Source organism: Rhamphochromis longiceps, linkage group LG4 (assembly GCF_057381845.1).
Source record: "Rhamphochromis longiceps isolate RC_006_pf linkage group LG4, R_longiceps_female_GT1.1, whole genome shotgun sequence".
Lineage (NCBI taxonomy): Eukaryota > Metazoa > Chordata > Actinopteri > Cichliformes > Cichlidae > Rhamphochromis > Rhamphochromis longiceps.
The window spans coordinates 23,104,335-23,121,877 of record NC_140560.1 but is presented as its reverse complement, the minus strand read 5'-3'; the positions used below and the strand labels follow the sequence as shown (position 1 = coordinate 23,121,877).

The 17,543-nt window shown below is 35.7% G+C and overlaps 2 protein-coding genes across 2 annotated transcripts in view; both read left to right on the top strand.

The window, feature by feature from the left end:
- The first annotated feature begins 1,578 nt into the window (after positions 1-1,578).
- On the top strand, positions 1,579-15,954 carry LOC146671608 (nuclear GTPase SLIP-GC-like). Its single transcript, XM_085403874.1, has 24 exons — positions 1,579-1,607; positions 1,692-1,739; positions 4,486-4,550; positions 4,649-4,730; positions 5,336-5,448; positions 6,040-6,084; positions 6,167-6,196; positions 6,275-6,299; positions 6,486-6,575; positions 8,743-8,830; positions 9,380-9,596; positions 9,688-9,909; positions 10,804-11,010; positions 11,106-11,281; positions 12,489-12,582; positions 12,663-12,750; positions 12,879-13,000; positions 13,251-13,424; positions 13,513-13,667; positions 13,779-13,896; positions 13,971-14,079; positions 14,199-14,329; positions 14,538-14,619; positions 14,817-15,954. Exons 4-24 carry the CDS (start codon positions 4,664-4,666, stop codon positions 14,900-14,902), a joined length of 2,439 nt encoding a protein of 812 aa, XP_085260000.1. The 5' UTR covers positions 1,579-1,607; positions 1,692-1,739; positions 4,486-4,550; positions 4,649-4,663; the 3' UTR covers positions 14,903-15,954.
- The window catches only part of LOC146671607 (nuclear GTPase SLIP-GC-like), a 37,955-nt gene continuing 22,029 nt past the window's right edge, over positions 1,618-17,543 (top strand). The window contains exon 1 of the mRNA XM_085403877.1: positions 1,618-1,739. The gene's annotated coding sequence lies outside the window, so the exon portion shown is untranslated. The remainder of the gene's footprint in view (positions 1,740-17,543) is intronic.

Sequence of the window (17,543 nt, the reverse complement as noted above, 5' to 3'; positions counted from 1 at the left end):
AGCATGGGGAGTAGGGAACTAAGCAAACTAAGCAACCAACTTTATTTGACACATACACAATCATACAGAGTACAACATGTATAAAATGCTTGTGTCCGAGCTGTGGACTGGCTGCAGACGTAGCCGTGCCATTCCAGGGCTTGGTTTTAGCATGGGGGGTCTAGCCAGGACCCTTACTGGATACCGGGTGGGAAGGGACGAAGTCGGTTAATGTTACATAAGTGAAAGTATGCAGAGCGAGTTATGTAATTAATGTGAGACTGAAATGAGAGAGTACTGTCAAAAACTCTACAGTAATACCTAGTTTAACAATTATTATTCACACCAAATACAAGCTTTATACTGACATGCAATGTGAATGGAATTGTAGGAGAAATAATAATAATATATTTTAATATTGCATTGGTAATCACCAATTAATGGCCAATCACATTATATGGTGCTACTATAAATAACTGCCATCTGAGCAGCTGTTAGAGGTGGGGCACTTTGTTTCATACTCAGGTGATGTCGTTTGATCAGCCTGGGCCTGGGTGGGCACTTAATAGCTTTAGAGCTTTGTTCAAGTTTTCTTCTGCCCATCAGTATATACATATTTATAATATTGCAAATCAATATTTCAAACTAAATTATCTATCCAATTAAACACTTTAAATTCAACTTGGATTTTAACAAAAATGGAAAATTAAAAACCTTGATATTTGAATTAATTTACTTATTTCTCTTTTTTAAATTGCAACTTGAAAATCAGTTTTTTCTAATTTGTCATTTTAAAATGCTTTTTGAAATGAGGTTTTTATTGAGAGTTAAAAAAATTGTGAAATCTGTTTTAGTTTGAAGTATTTATTCATTGATTAATAATTCATTTTGAAACATTGATTTATAAATTGTGTTATTAAGTTATTAAGTAATACATTAATTTATTAATTTTTAAATGAATAAAATAATTTTGTATTTTGTTACACTATTCATTATTTTAACACAGATGCACTTCGATGCACTTGACTCTTCCGGTCCTTCGTATTGACATCATTGGTTTCTTGCTCTCGCAACACACACACGCACACACGTCTGCCCCGTGTTGTCAAATGTAATGTTTGTTTTTGTTGTGACTGTGCGTAAAGCAATGATGGCAGGGAGGAGGGCGTTCCTCCTGAATGAAGTCTTTGAATTAGCCTTACACGATTTGCAAATGAATGTGATGCAAATGGCTTGATCATAGTTTTTACTTGCCAGAGTTTCAGTTTCTATTTGTGTAAAATAAATGTAAATAAATGTAAAAATAAATGTCTTCGAAGACATTTATTTTTACACTTGTCCTCGAGACTATCTATTACTCTGGATGACATTACTTTTGCGTCAAATCTTGAAGTTATGTCCGTCAATGTGAATATTAAACAAATATGTGGTTTATATCCCCCCACCCCCGGACCTGTTGTACCTCGTCAGTCTCCGGCACAAAATTAAAGGAAGGGGGATTATTTCAGAATAAAGCTACTGGTACGATATCACGAATTAGACGCCCTTCCATCTAAGCATCCCTCACTAGCTCACCTGTTGCTGTATACATCCGGGTCTTCGTCACCTGCCTTCTGGAGCTGTTACAGGTAGACGTCGTGTAAATTTTTCTGCTCCCTCCGACTGAATTGGTTACATTTTTGTTGATTGGTGCTACTCATGTTTTTGTATAGATCACCTGCGGATTGTTTCCTCTGAAGTTTTCCCTCCACCGATTGCTGGTATGTTTTAATTCTGTGCATTTAATGATTTTACTTCGCAGTAAACAGGTGTGTTTATAGGTCGTAGCTGCAGAAACCTCCATTCTGAGAACTGGAAGACGCCGTTTGTAACTTTGATTTTTCACGGTCTTAGCTTTATTTCTGTCACAATCGTCTTTTTACTGTAAATGCTAATTTTACCGTGCATTCACAGCATGTGGGTGGGCGGCTGATAGCATTATAGTGGCGCCGCTACTGTTTCTCTGGCTTACACTTACAGAAGTGCTGCTGCTTTGCCTTTATGCTTTGTTTTCTCCCTTCTTTCGTTCGGATTTTATTCTTCTCATTTCAGTAACTGTCTGGGCAGTGATTTGATCTTGATCGTTTGATCTTTGTGCATTGCTCTGGTTTAAGATTTTAGAATAGCCTTTAAGCCGTATGTAGAGCATATGGAAGCCTGTTAATGTGTTTTTGATGTATTGAATTATTCATTTCGAGCAGTTTGAATATATAACAATTAATATTAATTTTTGAAGTGATCAACAATAACACTTCTATTTGGGTGTTTACTGGGTTTTTTGGAGGTGTGGTCCTAAACTTTTGATCAACTGTAAAACAGCCTGTTTCAGTTTAAGCGTTTTTTTCAATAACCTTCTAAAAATGTTTTGTTTCACTCCCATTTCTTCTTTTTGCATGTTCGAGCTCCAGTTGGAACCTTGTTAAGATCCAACCATACAAAATATGATTTTTTTTTTGTGCCATTTTTCAAGTGGTCTTAAACTTTTGATCAGGACTGTGTTACACCATTGGAAGTAGGCTGTAACTGTCCCTGAGACAGTTCAAATAAAGTTGGTTATTTCATGTTTCTGTGATAGATTCATGCTTAATTTAGTTCATTTATTTACAAGATAAGATGATAAAAGTCTAACATTAATTAAAAAAAAAAACATTTCTAAAATATGTGATTACAAAATATGGGTTTGTTAAATATGTAAAGTGCTGTAAAGTTTGTATGAGGTAGAGTTTGTCACATGACCAGAGTTTGGTTGAGAGCACAACCATGGCATTGTGGAGCTAGCATGGATACATGGCTACAGATGCATCTACAGCCTCAACGTTAATGTTATTCTGCATGTGGTCCAAGAGGTGCACATGGTATGGTTTCATGTATATTGTTTGTATAATGTTGCATACGTGTTCTACACTGGTAATGAGAGGACATTTTTGTGATATCCATTATTATGCATTTTTTCTGTTCTGCTTGCACAAGACTGTTTATGGACACTGATATGAGAGACTGATAAGCTCAAAGCATTTATGTTGTAAACTTTGTGTTTCTTCAGTTTTCATGGTGTCTGAAGACAATAAGAGTGAGAGAGAGAGAAAAATAAATTACCGAAGACATCAGTATGATGCGTGGCCATTCTTTGTTGGACCCCTGTAGTTACATAGGCCCTCTCTCCGTTTTCTAGCTGCAGCTGCACCAGTGTTTCTGCAGTAGGGTTAACCACAGAGGCTTTTTTTTTTTTAGATGAATATTTTATATAAATTAATAACTTGTTTCCTTTTATCAGGGGCTGATGCAATAAAGTGGAAGTGACTGGATGCCTTAGTGGTGGGACCTTCCATGTGCCTTGATTATTTATGGACCTCTGGTTTAAACTGCACCATAGTGTGTGTGCAAGACAGGGATGGGGAACTCAAAATCTTGTCTTTTTGAGTCTCAGGTTTAAGTAGCAGCTTTACTAATATTGACCTGTGACTATTTCATGGATTCAGTGCAGCTGCTGAATAGATTACCTTCAGTGTCATTAAAAACACTGATAATGTTACTTAGGACAAAAACACATCATAGTTAATCAAGGCCGTTTTAATAAGGTTAAAGTTTTACCCAGTTATGATACAGCAAAACTGTTGGTAAATGCATATATTCTTGCATCTTTTGGAAAGTTTTGTATTAGGCGAAATTGTATATGCATTATGAAAACAATCTTGCCATGCTGTTTCATCACTCATTCAATCAATCTTGCTTCCTGCAGCCTTTCTGACCTTGTAAATAACATAAACATAGATGAATAACATAAATACATAAATACTGAAGACATGGAACAAATCTGCGTCATGTCATTTATGTTTATTCTTCAGAGAACTTCCTTTTGGAAAGTTGTTTTTTTTTAAGTTTGGTGTTTATTTATATAAATTTTTATTTTAAACATAGCTTTGGAAGTAAACCCAGACTCTTTTTGTGCTGTTTTATCAAAATTGTGTTGACATTCTGACAAAATGGTAAAGAATCTGAGTGTTTTCAAAGAACACATTTGCTTGTCATACCTAACAGTTGCTGTTAGTTTTGTTTTGTCTTTATGTATTTGTTTACCAACGTTATTCCTTTTACATTTTTCCTAGCTGGGTTTTTTCCCACATTCAAACAAAACTAAATGTCAGTGTTTCAATATTTAGTCTTTCACTCACTCCTTATTTTTACATGTCCACTAAGATCCTATAGTCAAACATCCAGCCACTTCCGGCACCTCTGCAATAACACTAGCTCTTCCACCTTTTCGCACTTACCCTTACTCATCCTCTGACTAGCATCTGTTTATGTTCAGATCTGGTTCCACTCACCTCCTTTTGTTCTACTTACCTTCTCTTCCTTTTTTGCTTTTTTTTTTTTTTTTTTTTTTTTACCTTAATCGACTTTTGTTTTTAAAACTTCTACTTATTGTTGGACTTCTCCTTTTTTGTTTTTGTTCCTGACTGTTCCCAGTCTATGCCTTCTGGCTGACTTCACCGTCTCTGAAAGAACCTTTTCTACCGCATCTTCAATAGCAGGTAAACTATTTGAACTTTTGCTCTAAACGTATTGTTTATATATCTGCCTATTCCTAGCCATTTTGTTGTTTGATTAGAAATTACAATTTATCTTTCAGTTTTTCTTTGTGGTCATGGATGATTTTGTGAGAAACAAACTGACTGAATGGGATCTACAAAAGTGGATGGATAAATTTGAAGGTAAGGTATACCTATGCATCACTGATGAGCACAGATTTTGTACAATAATAATGTGATGTTTAACATGACAATTTGGCAAGCGAAAGGTCACTGGATTGTTTCCAGCTGGAGATTTGGGTCTGTATCAGGAAGAGCATATTGCCTAATGAAGCATTTGGAGCCACCCACTGCGGCAACAACTTGTAGCAAGAGAGTAGCCAATGAATACTGAAAAAGAATCTGTTAGTGTAGACATAAATGCTGCAACTTTGTTGAGCAGCAAAGCAGGTAATTTTCCTACTGTACTGGAGTAGTACATATGCACCAACGGCAACACATTGGTACATTTTATACAAATCTCGATAATAGTTATGATAGTTACTTTTCTGTAGCATCTTGTAGGTTGTTAATTTAACAGAGAAAAGTAAAATATAAATTAATAAAAGAAAACACAAATGACATGCCTTCAATTCAAAGAGCCAATGTATTAAATTGCCCCTGTGAGGGCAAATTACACTTTAACAGCTGTGTCAATAACTAAACTCTCCTTCATCATATGCATATGTGTAGTAATTTTAAAATGATTTGCACTTCTGCATTACTAAGATTTAAATTTTTAATTACAGATGAAGAAATTACACAGGAAAGTTTATATGAACTTAATGATGAACTCATTGATAAGTTGATTCCAAAAGTTGGACCAAGATTAACGTTCAAGCAGAAATTAAAGCAGTTAAAGGTAATTGTACTTGTGTTGTGTTTATTATGCTGCTCTCTTTTTTTGCTTGTTTTCTCTTTTTTTTCTCTTAATAGGTGATCAGCGAGATTTTTGTTTTTCTTTTTAAGTACCCTTTCGCACTGTCCCGCTTCCATTCTGTTTTTCTTTTCTTTCATCTTTCTTTCTGCCTTTCCTATCCCCTAACCATGTCTGTCCCATCTGTAACAACTGAAAATAAAATAAATAATAATAACAAATGTTGATCAAATGGACCAATACGGCAAAGCTGTGATGATCCACTTGGTAAAGTAAATCCGTTGGGTATCTTTGTTGGCCTTCAGACAACAATTCTGACAGCTAAAGAACCAAACGGGACAGACACAGAAATAAATAAATAAATAAATTTTAAAAAGTAATTGTACTGCATGTAATTAGTATTTCTAAAGTTGTCTGTGAAGGTTCTCAGTCAGTTTATTTCTAAAGTTATTTTGCATATTGTTATATTTGGTCTGATAAATCTCAATTTCTGTGAATTTATATTAGAATTGGATTAGTATATGCAAACACACATTAACACAAAACTATTTACCTGGAATTTTTTGTTCTTACTAGGAAGAACAAAACATAAATCAGGAAACAGTCAATTTGTCTGTTCAAGTAAGTTAAATACAATTTCATTTAAATGGCCAAGATCAATAATAGCAATTACAGTGTTTCAGTTACTTTGCACTATTAACAGGAGCAAAAAGAAGCACCTGATATAGATCAGGTAAGATTTATATATAATTAAATTCCTATATTTGATTACATAATTTTTCATGCATTAAATATGTACATTGATCCCCAGGTTTTGGCATCCACAAGTGATAAAGGTAAGATGTATGCCTTTATTACCTATATTACAAGTATTAGCAGTATTTTCAAGACAACAGTGTTTTCACTTGGACAGAATAATACCAGTCAGTTTGAGTATTAAATTTCACTCCTGAGCAAATCCCATTTAAAATTATTTATTTGTACATTTTTATTTTTATTTTATTTTATTTTTATTCAATTAGGAAAGAGAAGGTTTGAACATCCAGACGAGTCCAGCAAGTTGCAACCACCAGCTAAACGACAACGTAGCTCCCAACCAAGACCATACTTGGGTATTTCTCTATAAACAATGCCATTTAACAAAAATGGCATTTTTTTTCATTGGTTTATTGGTGTAAAAGTATGTTAATAAAATAGAATTTTTAAGAGGCAACGGCTCGCATGCCACATATACCATAATTAAATATTTAATGTTTTTGCCAAGTTCCCATATTATGAGCATGATACATAATGTTCAAACATTTTTCCTCTTTGTATTACATTTTGTATTGACTAACATTGGAGCCGAGGAGCCTGACTTAGCTGGGCTTACTACAAGACACCATGAGCTCAGAACCAGTCATCTTGAAGGGGGCTGGAGTGTTCAAAACCGGAGTTACTCTTGCTGAGACTGGCAGGAGCTGAACTACTCCAGTAGCTTAGTGAGATGTGGTTGGCAGGGCCGAGTTACTCATATTTCCCCAGTTCCAGCCCATGGGTTGGTTAATGGGTCCTGACTGTCTCCTGGCCTCTCTTTCTCTGGTGTACCTCTTCAGGTGATTAGTGAAGGCTATGAGTCTTTGCCTAGCAGTTTATAAGGCCTTGGGCATGGGTAGCTTGCTATACTTTTTAAGCATCCCTTTCTTCATCACACCTTTCTGCAGCTCTAATAATTGGCTAACTTCCCTCTGTGCTGCCTTGACCTTGGCATGCACTTCTTCTAGTAGACTGTCAGAGGATACGTCTTATACTCTTGGTAATCAACCATGGAGGATCCAGGTTTTCAGCGTAGCCACAATCTTTTCTTTAAGCTCAGCTGCTCTCGTACTCAATCCCTTGAATACACCTGTTATTCTTGGAGCTCTGTGAGATCTGGTGATCATAAAATCCCCTCTGACCTGACGTGACCTGTCCCACCAATACCATAGCATTTGTGTTATACAGCATCAGTCTTGAGTTGTGGTAGCAGTTACTTCTCTTGGTTGCTGGAACAATGAGATACTTGTTGTTTTATAATTAGTCTAGATGCTAGATGTACAGCTGTTGTTTGGTTAGCATATCTTAGTTGCACTGCAATGTAACATGTGACAATTAAAAGCCGCAGTTTAGAGATTAGGTGGCATATCATCAAAGTAGCCATTCATTTTACCGGAATCCTTGAATTTCTCCCGAATTATGTCCTTTCATCTATTTTCTTACCGTGGTAATGTCACCTTTCTCCATCCCTTCCTCGCTCTTTTGTGGACTTCTGTCCCTCCTGTACTTCTCCTTTGCTGATGCTAGTAACATCAGCCTCCTGTGAGTGTGAGGGCTTGTTACTTGTTGGTGTCGGTGTTGTTGTTGGTACCACCATTGATGGCGCAGCTGCTAACGTGTCAGTTACCTTGACATATTTTGTTGCATTTATTGTAAGTGGATTTTTTTTCTTTTTCTCTCTTAGCTTTTCAGGTTCATCTTTTCACCACTTCTTCCACAATAAACTCTGTTCTACAAGGTGTGTGAGTGCACAGCAAAGGTGGAGAGGGCCTGGTTGTGTTAAGCGATTTGATTGGGTAAAACAGTGTCAGTTAATGATAGCAGTTAATTAATGAATAGGCAGCTGTCAGTGTTTGTGTGGATGGTCCACAGCAGCCATTGGTCTAAAAGCACATTGGCAAAACAGGCAAATGTCTGGTATGCCAGATTACCAGTCAAGCCCTGGTGGGCACTGAAGGTGGAGGGATCAGGTTTGGGGAGGAATCCTGTCACTCATGGTTTTGAGCTTGTGGAGCTCGAGAATCAGCTGACAGTTACTGATAGGCCAAGTGGAATGTAGATCTGGCAGTAGCTGAACGAAAAACTCAGAACTGCCAGTGCAGAGGAGAGTCCAGCTATTAGATGAACCTTTTGAGTCAGGAATGAAAATGCAGCATTCGTAGTCATCACAAAACACTGTACCATCATTTTATGCTGTCAGAGATATTTGAGGTTGCACGGGAGTTTTCCAAACCAATCTATTTGGGGTTTTTGGAATTCGAGAAGGTATTTTATCCTGTGAGAAAAGAATGGAGTGGCCACTCAGGAAAGCACTTTTGCTTCGAGTAAAATATGTCTTTGGGTCCTGTTCACAAGTGAGAGTGGAGTGAGAAATTAGTGATATGGTGAGATGGTCATTCAGAAAGGACTCAGAGAAAGGATCATTGGGATGGTTTCACTGGTTTATAGCTCCTGCTAAATAATTATTTACTTCTTTGCTTACAGAAGCAATCGTGCTGTCTGATGTAAAAAACATAATGAAATTCGTCCATGCCAGACTACACGAAAAAGACAAGCTCAGTGCTTTCCTGAAGTGAGTATTACGTTTCCATATTCTTTGTTGTGTCTGTATAGCCATGTTAGAAAGCCATGTTTGTTTGTTTGTTTGTTTGCCAGCAAGTGATTCTAGAATCATAAATAATCATAGTAACATGGACATTCATTCCTTATTTAATTTGTAAGACTCAAGACCTCCATTGTTTGGGAGCACATGAGCTGTCTTTCATTGTTGGGGGATGTTCATTACAAGAAATAACAGTTTTCTTTTTGCTGAGCCTACATGAACCTACATTTTGTGCTAGTATTCACCAATGTATTTCTTGACTGGTGAAGTATTTTTACTATTTTACTTTATTAGTTACTTTAAAGTTGTATTGCTGACAGACAGGTTAAAACAGAAAATGAATTCTTCCAATGCTTTAAGTGTGGATCACAGTTAGTCTCACTTGGGTTCGATTTACTTCTGCCAGACTTTTATTCTTGTGAATTTCTGGTAAGTCTGTATAGTACAGCTACTTTTATTTGCTGTTTCTGGTATCCACAAATTAGAGGTAAAAATTTAACTCTTCCTCTCATTTAACAGGAAAAAAATTAGGGATTTGGAGACAGACAAGAGGGAGCTGGTTGGTGTCTTTGGTAAAACTGGGGCTGGAAAGAGTTCTCTGATAAATGCCATCATTGAAGAGAAGAACCTTTTGCCTTCTGGAAGTGTCAGTGCATGCACCTCAGTCATGATCAAAGTGGAGGCTAACATGCAAGGCTCTAAGTATGAGGCAGACATTGAGTTCATCACACCAGAGGTAAAATTAGTTTTAGCTGCAGAAATATAATATCTTATTTTTCTGGGTTTAGGCCCTTTTAATAAAACTGAGAAGCATTTTTGTTTTTAAGGAGTGGAAAGATGAGTTGTGGTCATCTCATCAATTTATTGGGGATAATGAAGACTGTGAAATGGATGTTGATAATGACTATCATGACATCAGTGAAAAGTTTTCAGCGCTCTATGGAGAAGAATGGAAAGGAAAGTCTTTTGAAGATCTTATGGATGGAAAATATTTCAGAGAAATTCCAGAATTTCCCCAAAGCAGGAGGAAGATTTTGTCATGTGAATCAGTAAGACATCACCGCTCTATTACTAAACAGGAAGTGTGATGTGTTAAAATTGTATAAATTTGCTGTTATTAAGTATAGTATTTGGTTTCAGTAATTTAGGAACTGTGCAACCTACAGTAAGAGGTGTATGAGACAATTGTCCACTAACAAAAAAAATTAATCTGTTCTATTTTGTTATATTATCTGTCATTTTCAGACATATTTTCTTTTTAGGCCTGTGACAGACAGGCAACCTGTTCCAGGTATACCCCAACTGTCTCCATATGGCAACTGGAGAGGTTGCAGCCCCCTTTGAGACCCTAAATTAGAAAGTTGAAGAGAATGAATGGATGGATCAGTCATTTTAAACACTGTTTATATTTGAAAAGTTGGTTCAAAATTCAAGTTGTGTGTGTGTGTGTGTGTGTGTGTGTGTGTGTGTTTGTGTCATTTTAGGAAAAGTCATCAAATTTCAAGATTTTACTGCTGTTAAATGTGACTTTTGATCTGAACAGTATCTAAGGGTTAAATTACACCATTTAACAGTTTGATTCTTGGGTGATTTCACTATGTGCAACACAGTGATTTATTACTGTTACTGAAGGTTACTCACCATACCAACTAGATTTTAAGTCTTAATATAAAATGAGTAACAGTAGGGTGGGCATTAGGTAAGGCTGCACTTTTTGCAGCAATCTCCTATAGAAAACTATTCCACACGGATATAAAACAGGTCTGCTGATCACATTTAAATCTAAAATTAATGACTCATGCAAACTTTTACTGAGACTAGTTAATTGCTTTTTTGTCATCTTTTATGGCACTGTAATTCTTTAAAGCAATCTGTAACACACTTGCAGTGTAGGATTGAAGTAAAACTGTCTTGCATTGCTTTATTTTTGTTATTTATTGCAGGCTGATGAACTCTCTGCAGAATGTGTCAAATACACAAGAAGTGATTCAAAACAAGGAGAAGGTAATGAAGGAAAAAAGTGGTTTTGGCCACTGGTGAAGTGTGTGACTGTCAGGTTGCCAAACAATCCTTTTCTCCAGCATGTCACACTTGTGGACCTTCCTGGAAATGGCGACCGTAACAAGTGCAGAGATCAGATGTGGAAAGGGGTAATTCACATTTACTGCTCTTTGCTTTATTCTGTGCAAACAGTAATGTCATCTTTTGATGAAGCATTGAGACGATGATGTTATTCTCCTTTCAGATACTTGGAAATTGTTCTACTGTGTGGATTGTGACTGAAATTAATCGTGCAACGTCAGAGAAAGAGGCCTGGGAGATCCTGGACAGTGTCAGTAGTCTGATTGGAAATGGTGGCGAATGTCAGCAAATTCACTTTATCTGCACCAAGTCTGATCTTCTTGATGACTCAGATGATCTGTAAGTAAATTTCCCATGCTGATCAGCTGCAGGGTGTTTCCATAGAAGATCAACCCAGGCTAGACAAAGAGTGAAGCAAAGGGTTTGGCTTTATTAATGCAGAACATTTAGGTCAAAAGGAGTCTCAGACGCTGAGACAATTTTATAAAGTTTACTAAATAAGGTGCACTGAGTAATGAAAAGAGAATTGCCTGGTCAGAAGGAAATTGAGTTATTTGAGAGTGACGCAGGCAAGGCAGCTTTATGTATGGGTACAAAATCTATGAGATTATAGGAAACTTCCGAACAAATCATAATCCATCTAGATCATGTCTCCAAAAGTTGAATCTGTTCATCTGGATGTAGCGTTTTGTGGGAGAAATATTTCATCACTTATCCAAGTGACTTCTTGACTACTTCAATATTCATATGGACAATGACAAAATCCCTCTTTCCAGAGAGATCTGCCATCCATGACCTTCCATCTATTCACAGCTCCTCAACCCCTCATGAACTTGTTTCTCATTATAATGTCAACCTTCATAACCTTCGTAACATATTTGCTCCACTTAAACATCGAACTGTCTCATTTTCCCATTCAGCACTATGGTTTACCCCCAACCTGCGTCATCTTAAAGCTAAAGGACGCCAACTCGAACGTCTATTCAAGAAAACTGGACTTGCTATACATAAAGAAATGTATAATGATCATGTTTTGTTCTATAAGGACTGCATTGTTTCAGCCAAATTCGCATACTACTTTGGTTTAATCAGTTCTAATGAAGGTAACTCCAGGTCTCTCTTTTCATTGTTCAGTAAAATTACAAAAACTCGAGACATATTCTCCTCCCATATGTATTCTGCTGACTTTTGTAATTCTCTTATCTCTTTTTTTCACCCGTAAAATCTCAGATATTCACCGTCAACTTAACTCTGCAGGAGCTTCCGACTCTGAAGTAGACTTCCTGTTTCTCCCACTGTCTTCCTGTCACTTATTTTCCATTATCACAAACATTCTTGATTTGTATCACTTTTTTCTCAAATATCCATTACAGTCTTAAGGAAGGTACCTCATTAGTCTGTTGGTGGGTTATTGCCATTGAGACAAGTATATTTCTTTGTGTGTGTGTGTGTGTGTGTGTGTGTGTGTGTGTGTGTGTGTGTGTGTGTGTGTGTGTGTGTGTGTGTGTGTGTGTGTGTGTGTGTGTGTTACCCCCCCTTTTTTTAGTTCGTCAGCTGATTTCCATGATCTACTAACTGAAAGAAATGTGCAAGCCAAGGATGCAATAAAGATAGAATTCAACAAGCAAAGCAAGATTAAGGTGAATTTTATAGTCCGACAGAGAGTCTAATGCAAAGTCTCTCCACATTTGCATTAAATTGAAATCACATTTTTCCCTAGAAACACTTCACTGACGACACTTTCAAAGTGTTCACAGTGAGCTCCAAAGAGTTCCTAAAAGAAAACTACTTAAGTCCAGAAGATACTGGTAGGTGAAGTCTCCTTTATGTAAACATAACATGCATAGCTAGAATGCTAATGTTTTTTCAGTTTGCTTTGATTGAAAGAAGAATTGTTTAATTTTAATTAAACTATGTATGTATGTCCTTGAAACAGAAATAACCAAACTTCAGAGATTTTTGCAAGATCTCAATGACTGTCACTCAGAGACGGTAAACTATGTGAAGGGAGCTCACGGGATTCTGTCTTTGATTCAAGGCGCCAACTCCAGAGGAGTGGTAAGGTCAAGTAAAAGATACAAAATAATATTCTCTTAAATGTTTGGATTTCTCATATGTATTTGTGTTTCTTTTATTGGTTTTTGTTACTAATTTATGAGTTATTATTTGATTGATTCGTGTAGGTTTGCTGTTCTATTTTGCTTCTTAGGTCCGTATTACAGGAGAGTGACTTTTTAAACCAACTGAATTTCATTAAGAAACAACAACAAGTAGTTTTTATGGTTTTACTAATAAAAATATTTTTCAGAATAGTAAAAAAGGCGAGGTGTGTGAAGAACTTGAGATAAACATGAGCCTCCAACTTGATAATGTCAGAAAAGAAATGGAAGACGCCTATACGGCTTTAAAAAAATGTCTTGATGATGGTGTTGAGAAATCCAAACGTTCATATGGAGAAAAACTCAAGAACTTCTTGTATGATGTATGTAGTTTAAGCATAGTTAAAATACATACAGATTTTACATGACAATGTAAAATGCAATAATTCTGAGTTTACTTTTGTGTTTCAGGGAAAGAATGGTGGTGCTTTTTACAATTTACTGAAGTGTGTCGTTGAGAATGGTGGCATCTACAAACCAAAAAAAGGGAAACAAATTAACCTTAATATGAAGTTGGCTTCCTGTCTGATTGACAGCATTGGTGCAGAATTCAGAAAGACCTTCCCGTAATTAAAACACGTTCTAAACAGTCACATGATATCATTCGAGATATGTAATTCATAACATATAAACTTGCCAGTTAAGCCATTATGATCTACAATGTTTACATGTTTTAGAAATGAAGTAACTTGTGGAGCATTCAATGGAGTCATCAAGACATTTTCACTTGACACTGATTCTCTGATTGAAAAGTACCAAAATGCTGAACTGCAACTCAGATTTCTCAAGACAGAGGTAAGAAGTGAAACTTTACTGTCTATCAATGGACTGATGGTAAAGTTCATCCTTATTTCATGTTTGTCTGTAAGGAAGAAAATATTAAGGCAAGACTGAGCAGAGTCATCCAGAAACAGAAGAAAAATGTCTACAGCAGTCTGACAGAGACAATTGAGTACATTATGGAAGAAGGCTACAAGAGTAAGAAATAAAATCAGAGATTCACAACTTGGCAGTAAAACAGATATTTTTTTTTTTTTTAGAATTAATCGGCATAAAAAGTATGAAGAGTTTTCTTTTCTTTTTTTTTCTTTTTTTAGAGGCTTTAGCATTTACAGGAGAAGACACACTGTACAACATGAGGGAGACTATTGAGAACCATGTGCACTCAAAGAAGGACATGTTTGAGCAGGCAAAAAACACCATGTTGGAGAAGTTGCATGATTTGATGGTTTGTCATGTTTTATAAAGAATTATGATGAACATATTTTCTCATAACTCACCTGAAGGCTTTTTCTGTATTTAACTGGATTAGCCTTATACAGAAATGGTTGTCTCCATTTATATTTTTCATCCAGTCTGAGAACCTTCTAAATACAACTTTAACACAATATCCTAGTCTTTGGTAAGTGATGAAAAACTTTAAATTTTTAAATTAGGTATACGTCTTGGGGACTCTGGAGAAAACTATGAAGGAATCAATTGGACTTTCATTCAAAGCTGGAGAGTGCTTACTCCCAGGTAAACAGGACAGTTTTCTGTAATTACATTGGTTCAAATTGTTTGATGATGTTTCCCTTCCCTCTTTATCTTTGCAGTCTTGCAGGGGTGTCTATATATTTATCTTTAAAAAAAAATGAATAAATAACTGATTACTCATTCACACATATGTGTGTCACTCTGGGGGGAAACAATTCAAAAAATGTTTTGTTTTTCAGATGTTTCAACAGAGCTTGAGATGGTGAAGAAATATTATGATCAACTTGTAGGCACTCCAGATAATGAAATACCACTAACTCTGTAAATCCTAATGTTATCAACTGAATTAAATTAATGTTTTTAATTTAAAAAATGTCAATGTTTTTTGTCTTTAAAAATGTTAAAATTTGTTTTAAGTACATATGCTGATCATCTTAGAGGCTGCAATTAGTCCATTTTAGGGACTCGTGTAGTGTGAGGATTGTTAAAAGCAATATTAAGATGTAAATAATTCATATCTTCCATTTGTCATTGTTCAGTAGTTAAGTAAAACTATTTATGCATTTTGACTGATACTGTTTAAAAAGCTTGAGAATATATTTTTTATGTGCTTGATCTGCTTACCCTGTGTTACAGTTTTTCATATTAAATCATTACATGACATTATAGAGTTGTGTAATGTTTAGATTATTTCTTGTATTCTTCCTCTCATTTAGTCATGTTGTCTTGTTGGTTTACAGCTTAATTTCTCCCTTGGTGTTCCTTAGTCCTGTGTTAAGAAAAATATATTTCCTCTTTGGTTCTTGACTTTTTTTTTTTTTTAAGTTTTAGGATCCAAACTTACTAAACAATCCTGCTCCATAACAAAACAAACATACAAAAACCCATTGCATTACAGTTTTTGGAAATATGAAATCACTATAACATTGTATACATGTGTATTTAAACATCTTTACATTGACAGAAATTGGAGTTTCTATGGTTTGACCCATCTGTGATAGAAGTGAGCTGTATGTGGTCTATGATGAAAAATGCGTTTTACATCCTGTGAGGCCTTAAGTCGTGTTATCGTTTGGTGGGCCTGTTTTTATTTCCTTTTTGTTCAGACCATCCTTAGTGGCTCCTCCCATCCATTATGAGAAAAGTAGTTCACCTGTTTGGGAACCTATGTAAGGTGATATAATTTTACGATGGCAGCCACCCTCCCCCTCCTCTAAGAAGGCTGAGGCTTTTCTGGCACCCAATTTATTTATTTATTTATTTATTTATTTTTTCTTGCTGTTGTTTTTTTCCCCTTTTGTGGCTTTTCCGTTTTTTCTAGTTTCAGTCACTTGTAGGTAGGTTATAGGTAAGCACACAGTTGTTGTTGCTTTTTTTTCTTTACCACTGTGCTTAATAAATGAATATGGTAAAATTATTTGTGTGGAATTCCCTTCTTTGTTGTCTAAGGTGCTTGGAAAGAAAACCGTCTGGACTTTTCTAAGTTGCTTGAAGACGTTTTACCTCTCATCCGAGAAGCTTCTTCAGTCATAACTTATCCATGCCTTCGTACTTCAAGATTAGACTACTGCAACTCCCTTTACCCGGGCTTCCAATCTGTCCTTCTACATAAACTACAACTTGTCCAAAATGCAGCGGTACGCCTTTTAACTGGTACTAGAAGATTTGATTCTTTTACCTTGATCCTTGCTGACCTACATTGGCTGCCCATCAAATATCGGATTAATTTTAAGATTTTATTGCTTACATTCAAAATCATAAATAATATTGCGCCATGCTATTTAACTGAACTTCTCAGCCTGTATACTCCTAGGAGAGCACTTCGATCATTGAGTCAAATGCTCTTGGTGCAACCTTGGTCCCAGCTGAAAACCAGAGGGGATCGTGCCTTTGCCATTGCTGCACCTAAACTCTGGAACAGTTTTCCAGCTGATATTCACACGTCGGAATCTATTCAGTCTTTTAAAACACGATTGAAAGGTTATTTATTTGATCTTGCATTTTCGATTAGTTAGTGATTTATCGGATGTACACTTTGTGCTTTTGTTACATTTGTGTGTAATTTTAACCTATTGTGTTACTGTTTTTTTCCAGTTGATATTTCTGTGTTGATTTTACCTAACTTTTACACCAGGAGTGAAATATTTCTTTTAACATAGTACTCCCGGGTTAATTAGTGCTTTTTTTTTTTTCTGGCAATGTATTTGTACTCTACTATCGTACTCACATGTAATTAATTTTATTTCATATTTAACTATTGAGAAGCACTTTGGTGTACAGTACCTCTGGTCTTTAAATGTGCTTTATAAATAAAGTATTGATTGATAAGGTCAAATGGTGGAGAGTCCCAGATTTAAGCCCCATGGGAGTGTCCCCCCCCCCCCCCCAAGAGGGACAATGGACCCCCTAATGATCCTCTACGTAATCACAAGAGACAGGTGTGAAAACAGGTGTGGATCACAATCAACCAAGGTTTCAGGTGAACTTATTGTAAAATCAAGCCCCACCCTATGGGGCAGGATGTGAGTGGGCATTAAGGGCCAAAAATTTCTCAATTAAAAACCTTAAAATTTGAATTCATCATTTACTTATTTCTCTTTTTTAAATTGTTACTTAAAGATTTTGAAAGATGTTTTGTCATCTGGATTTCAAAAATAGTTTTTGAAATGAGGTTTTTATTGAGAGTTAAAAAAAAATTGATGTCTTTATTAATGGTTTAACAATTCATTTTGAAAGATTGATTTCTAAATAGTGTTTTTGTTTTAAATTAAATTATTAAATAAGAAATTACCTATTTAATTTTTAAATAAATAAAATAATTACAATTTTGTTTTTAAAAATGAATTTACAAATGCACATTTCATTATACAATTAATTATTTCAACACAGCATTGTCTATTTCGATGCATGTGACTGTTCTGGTCTTCCATATATGTCATCATTATTGGTTACTTGCTCTTGTCCTT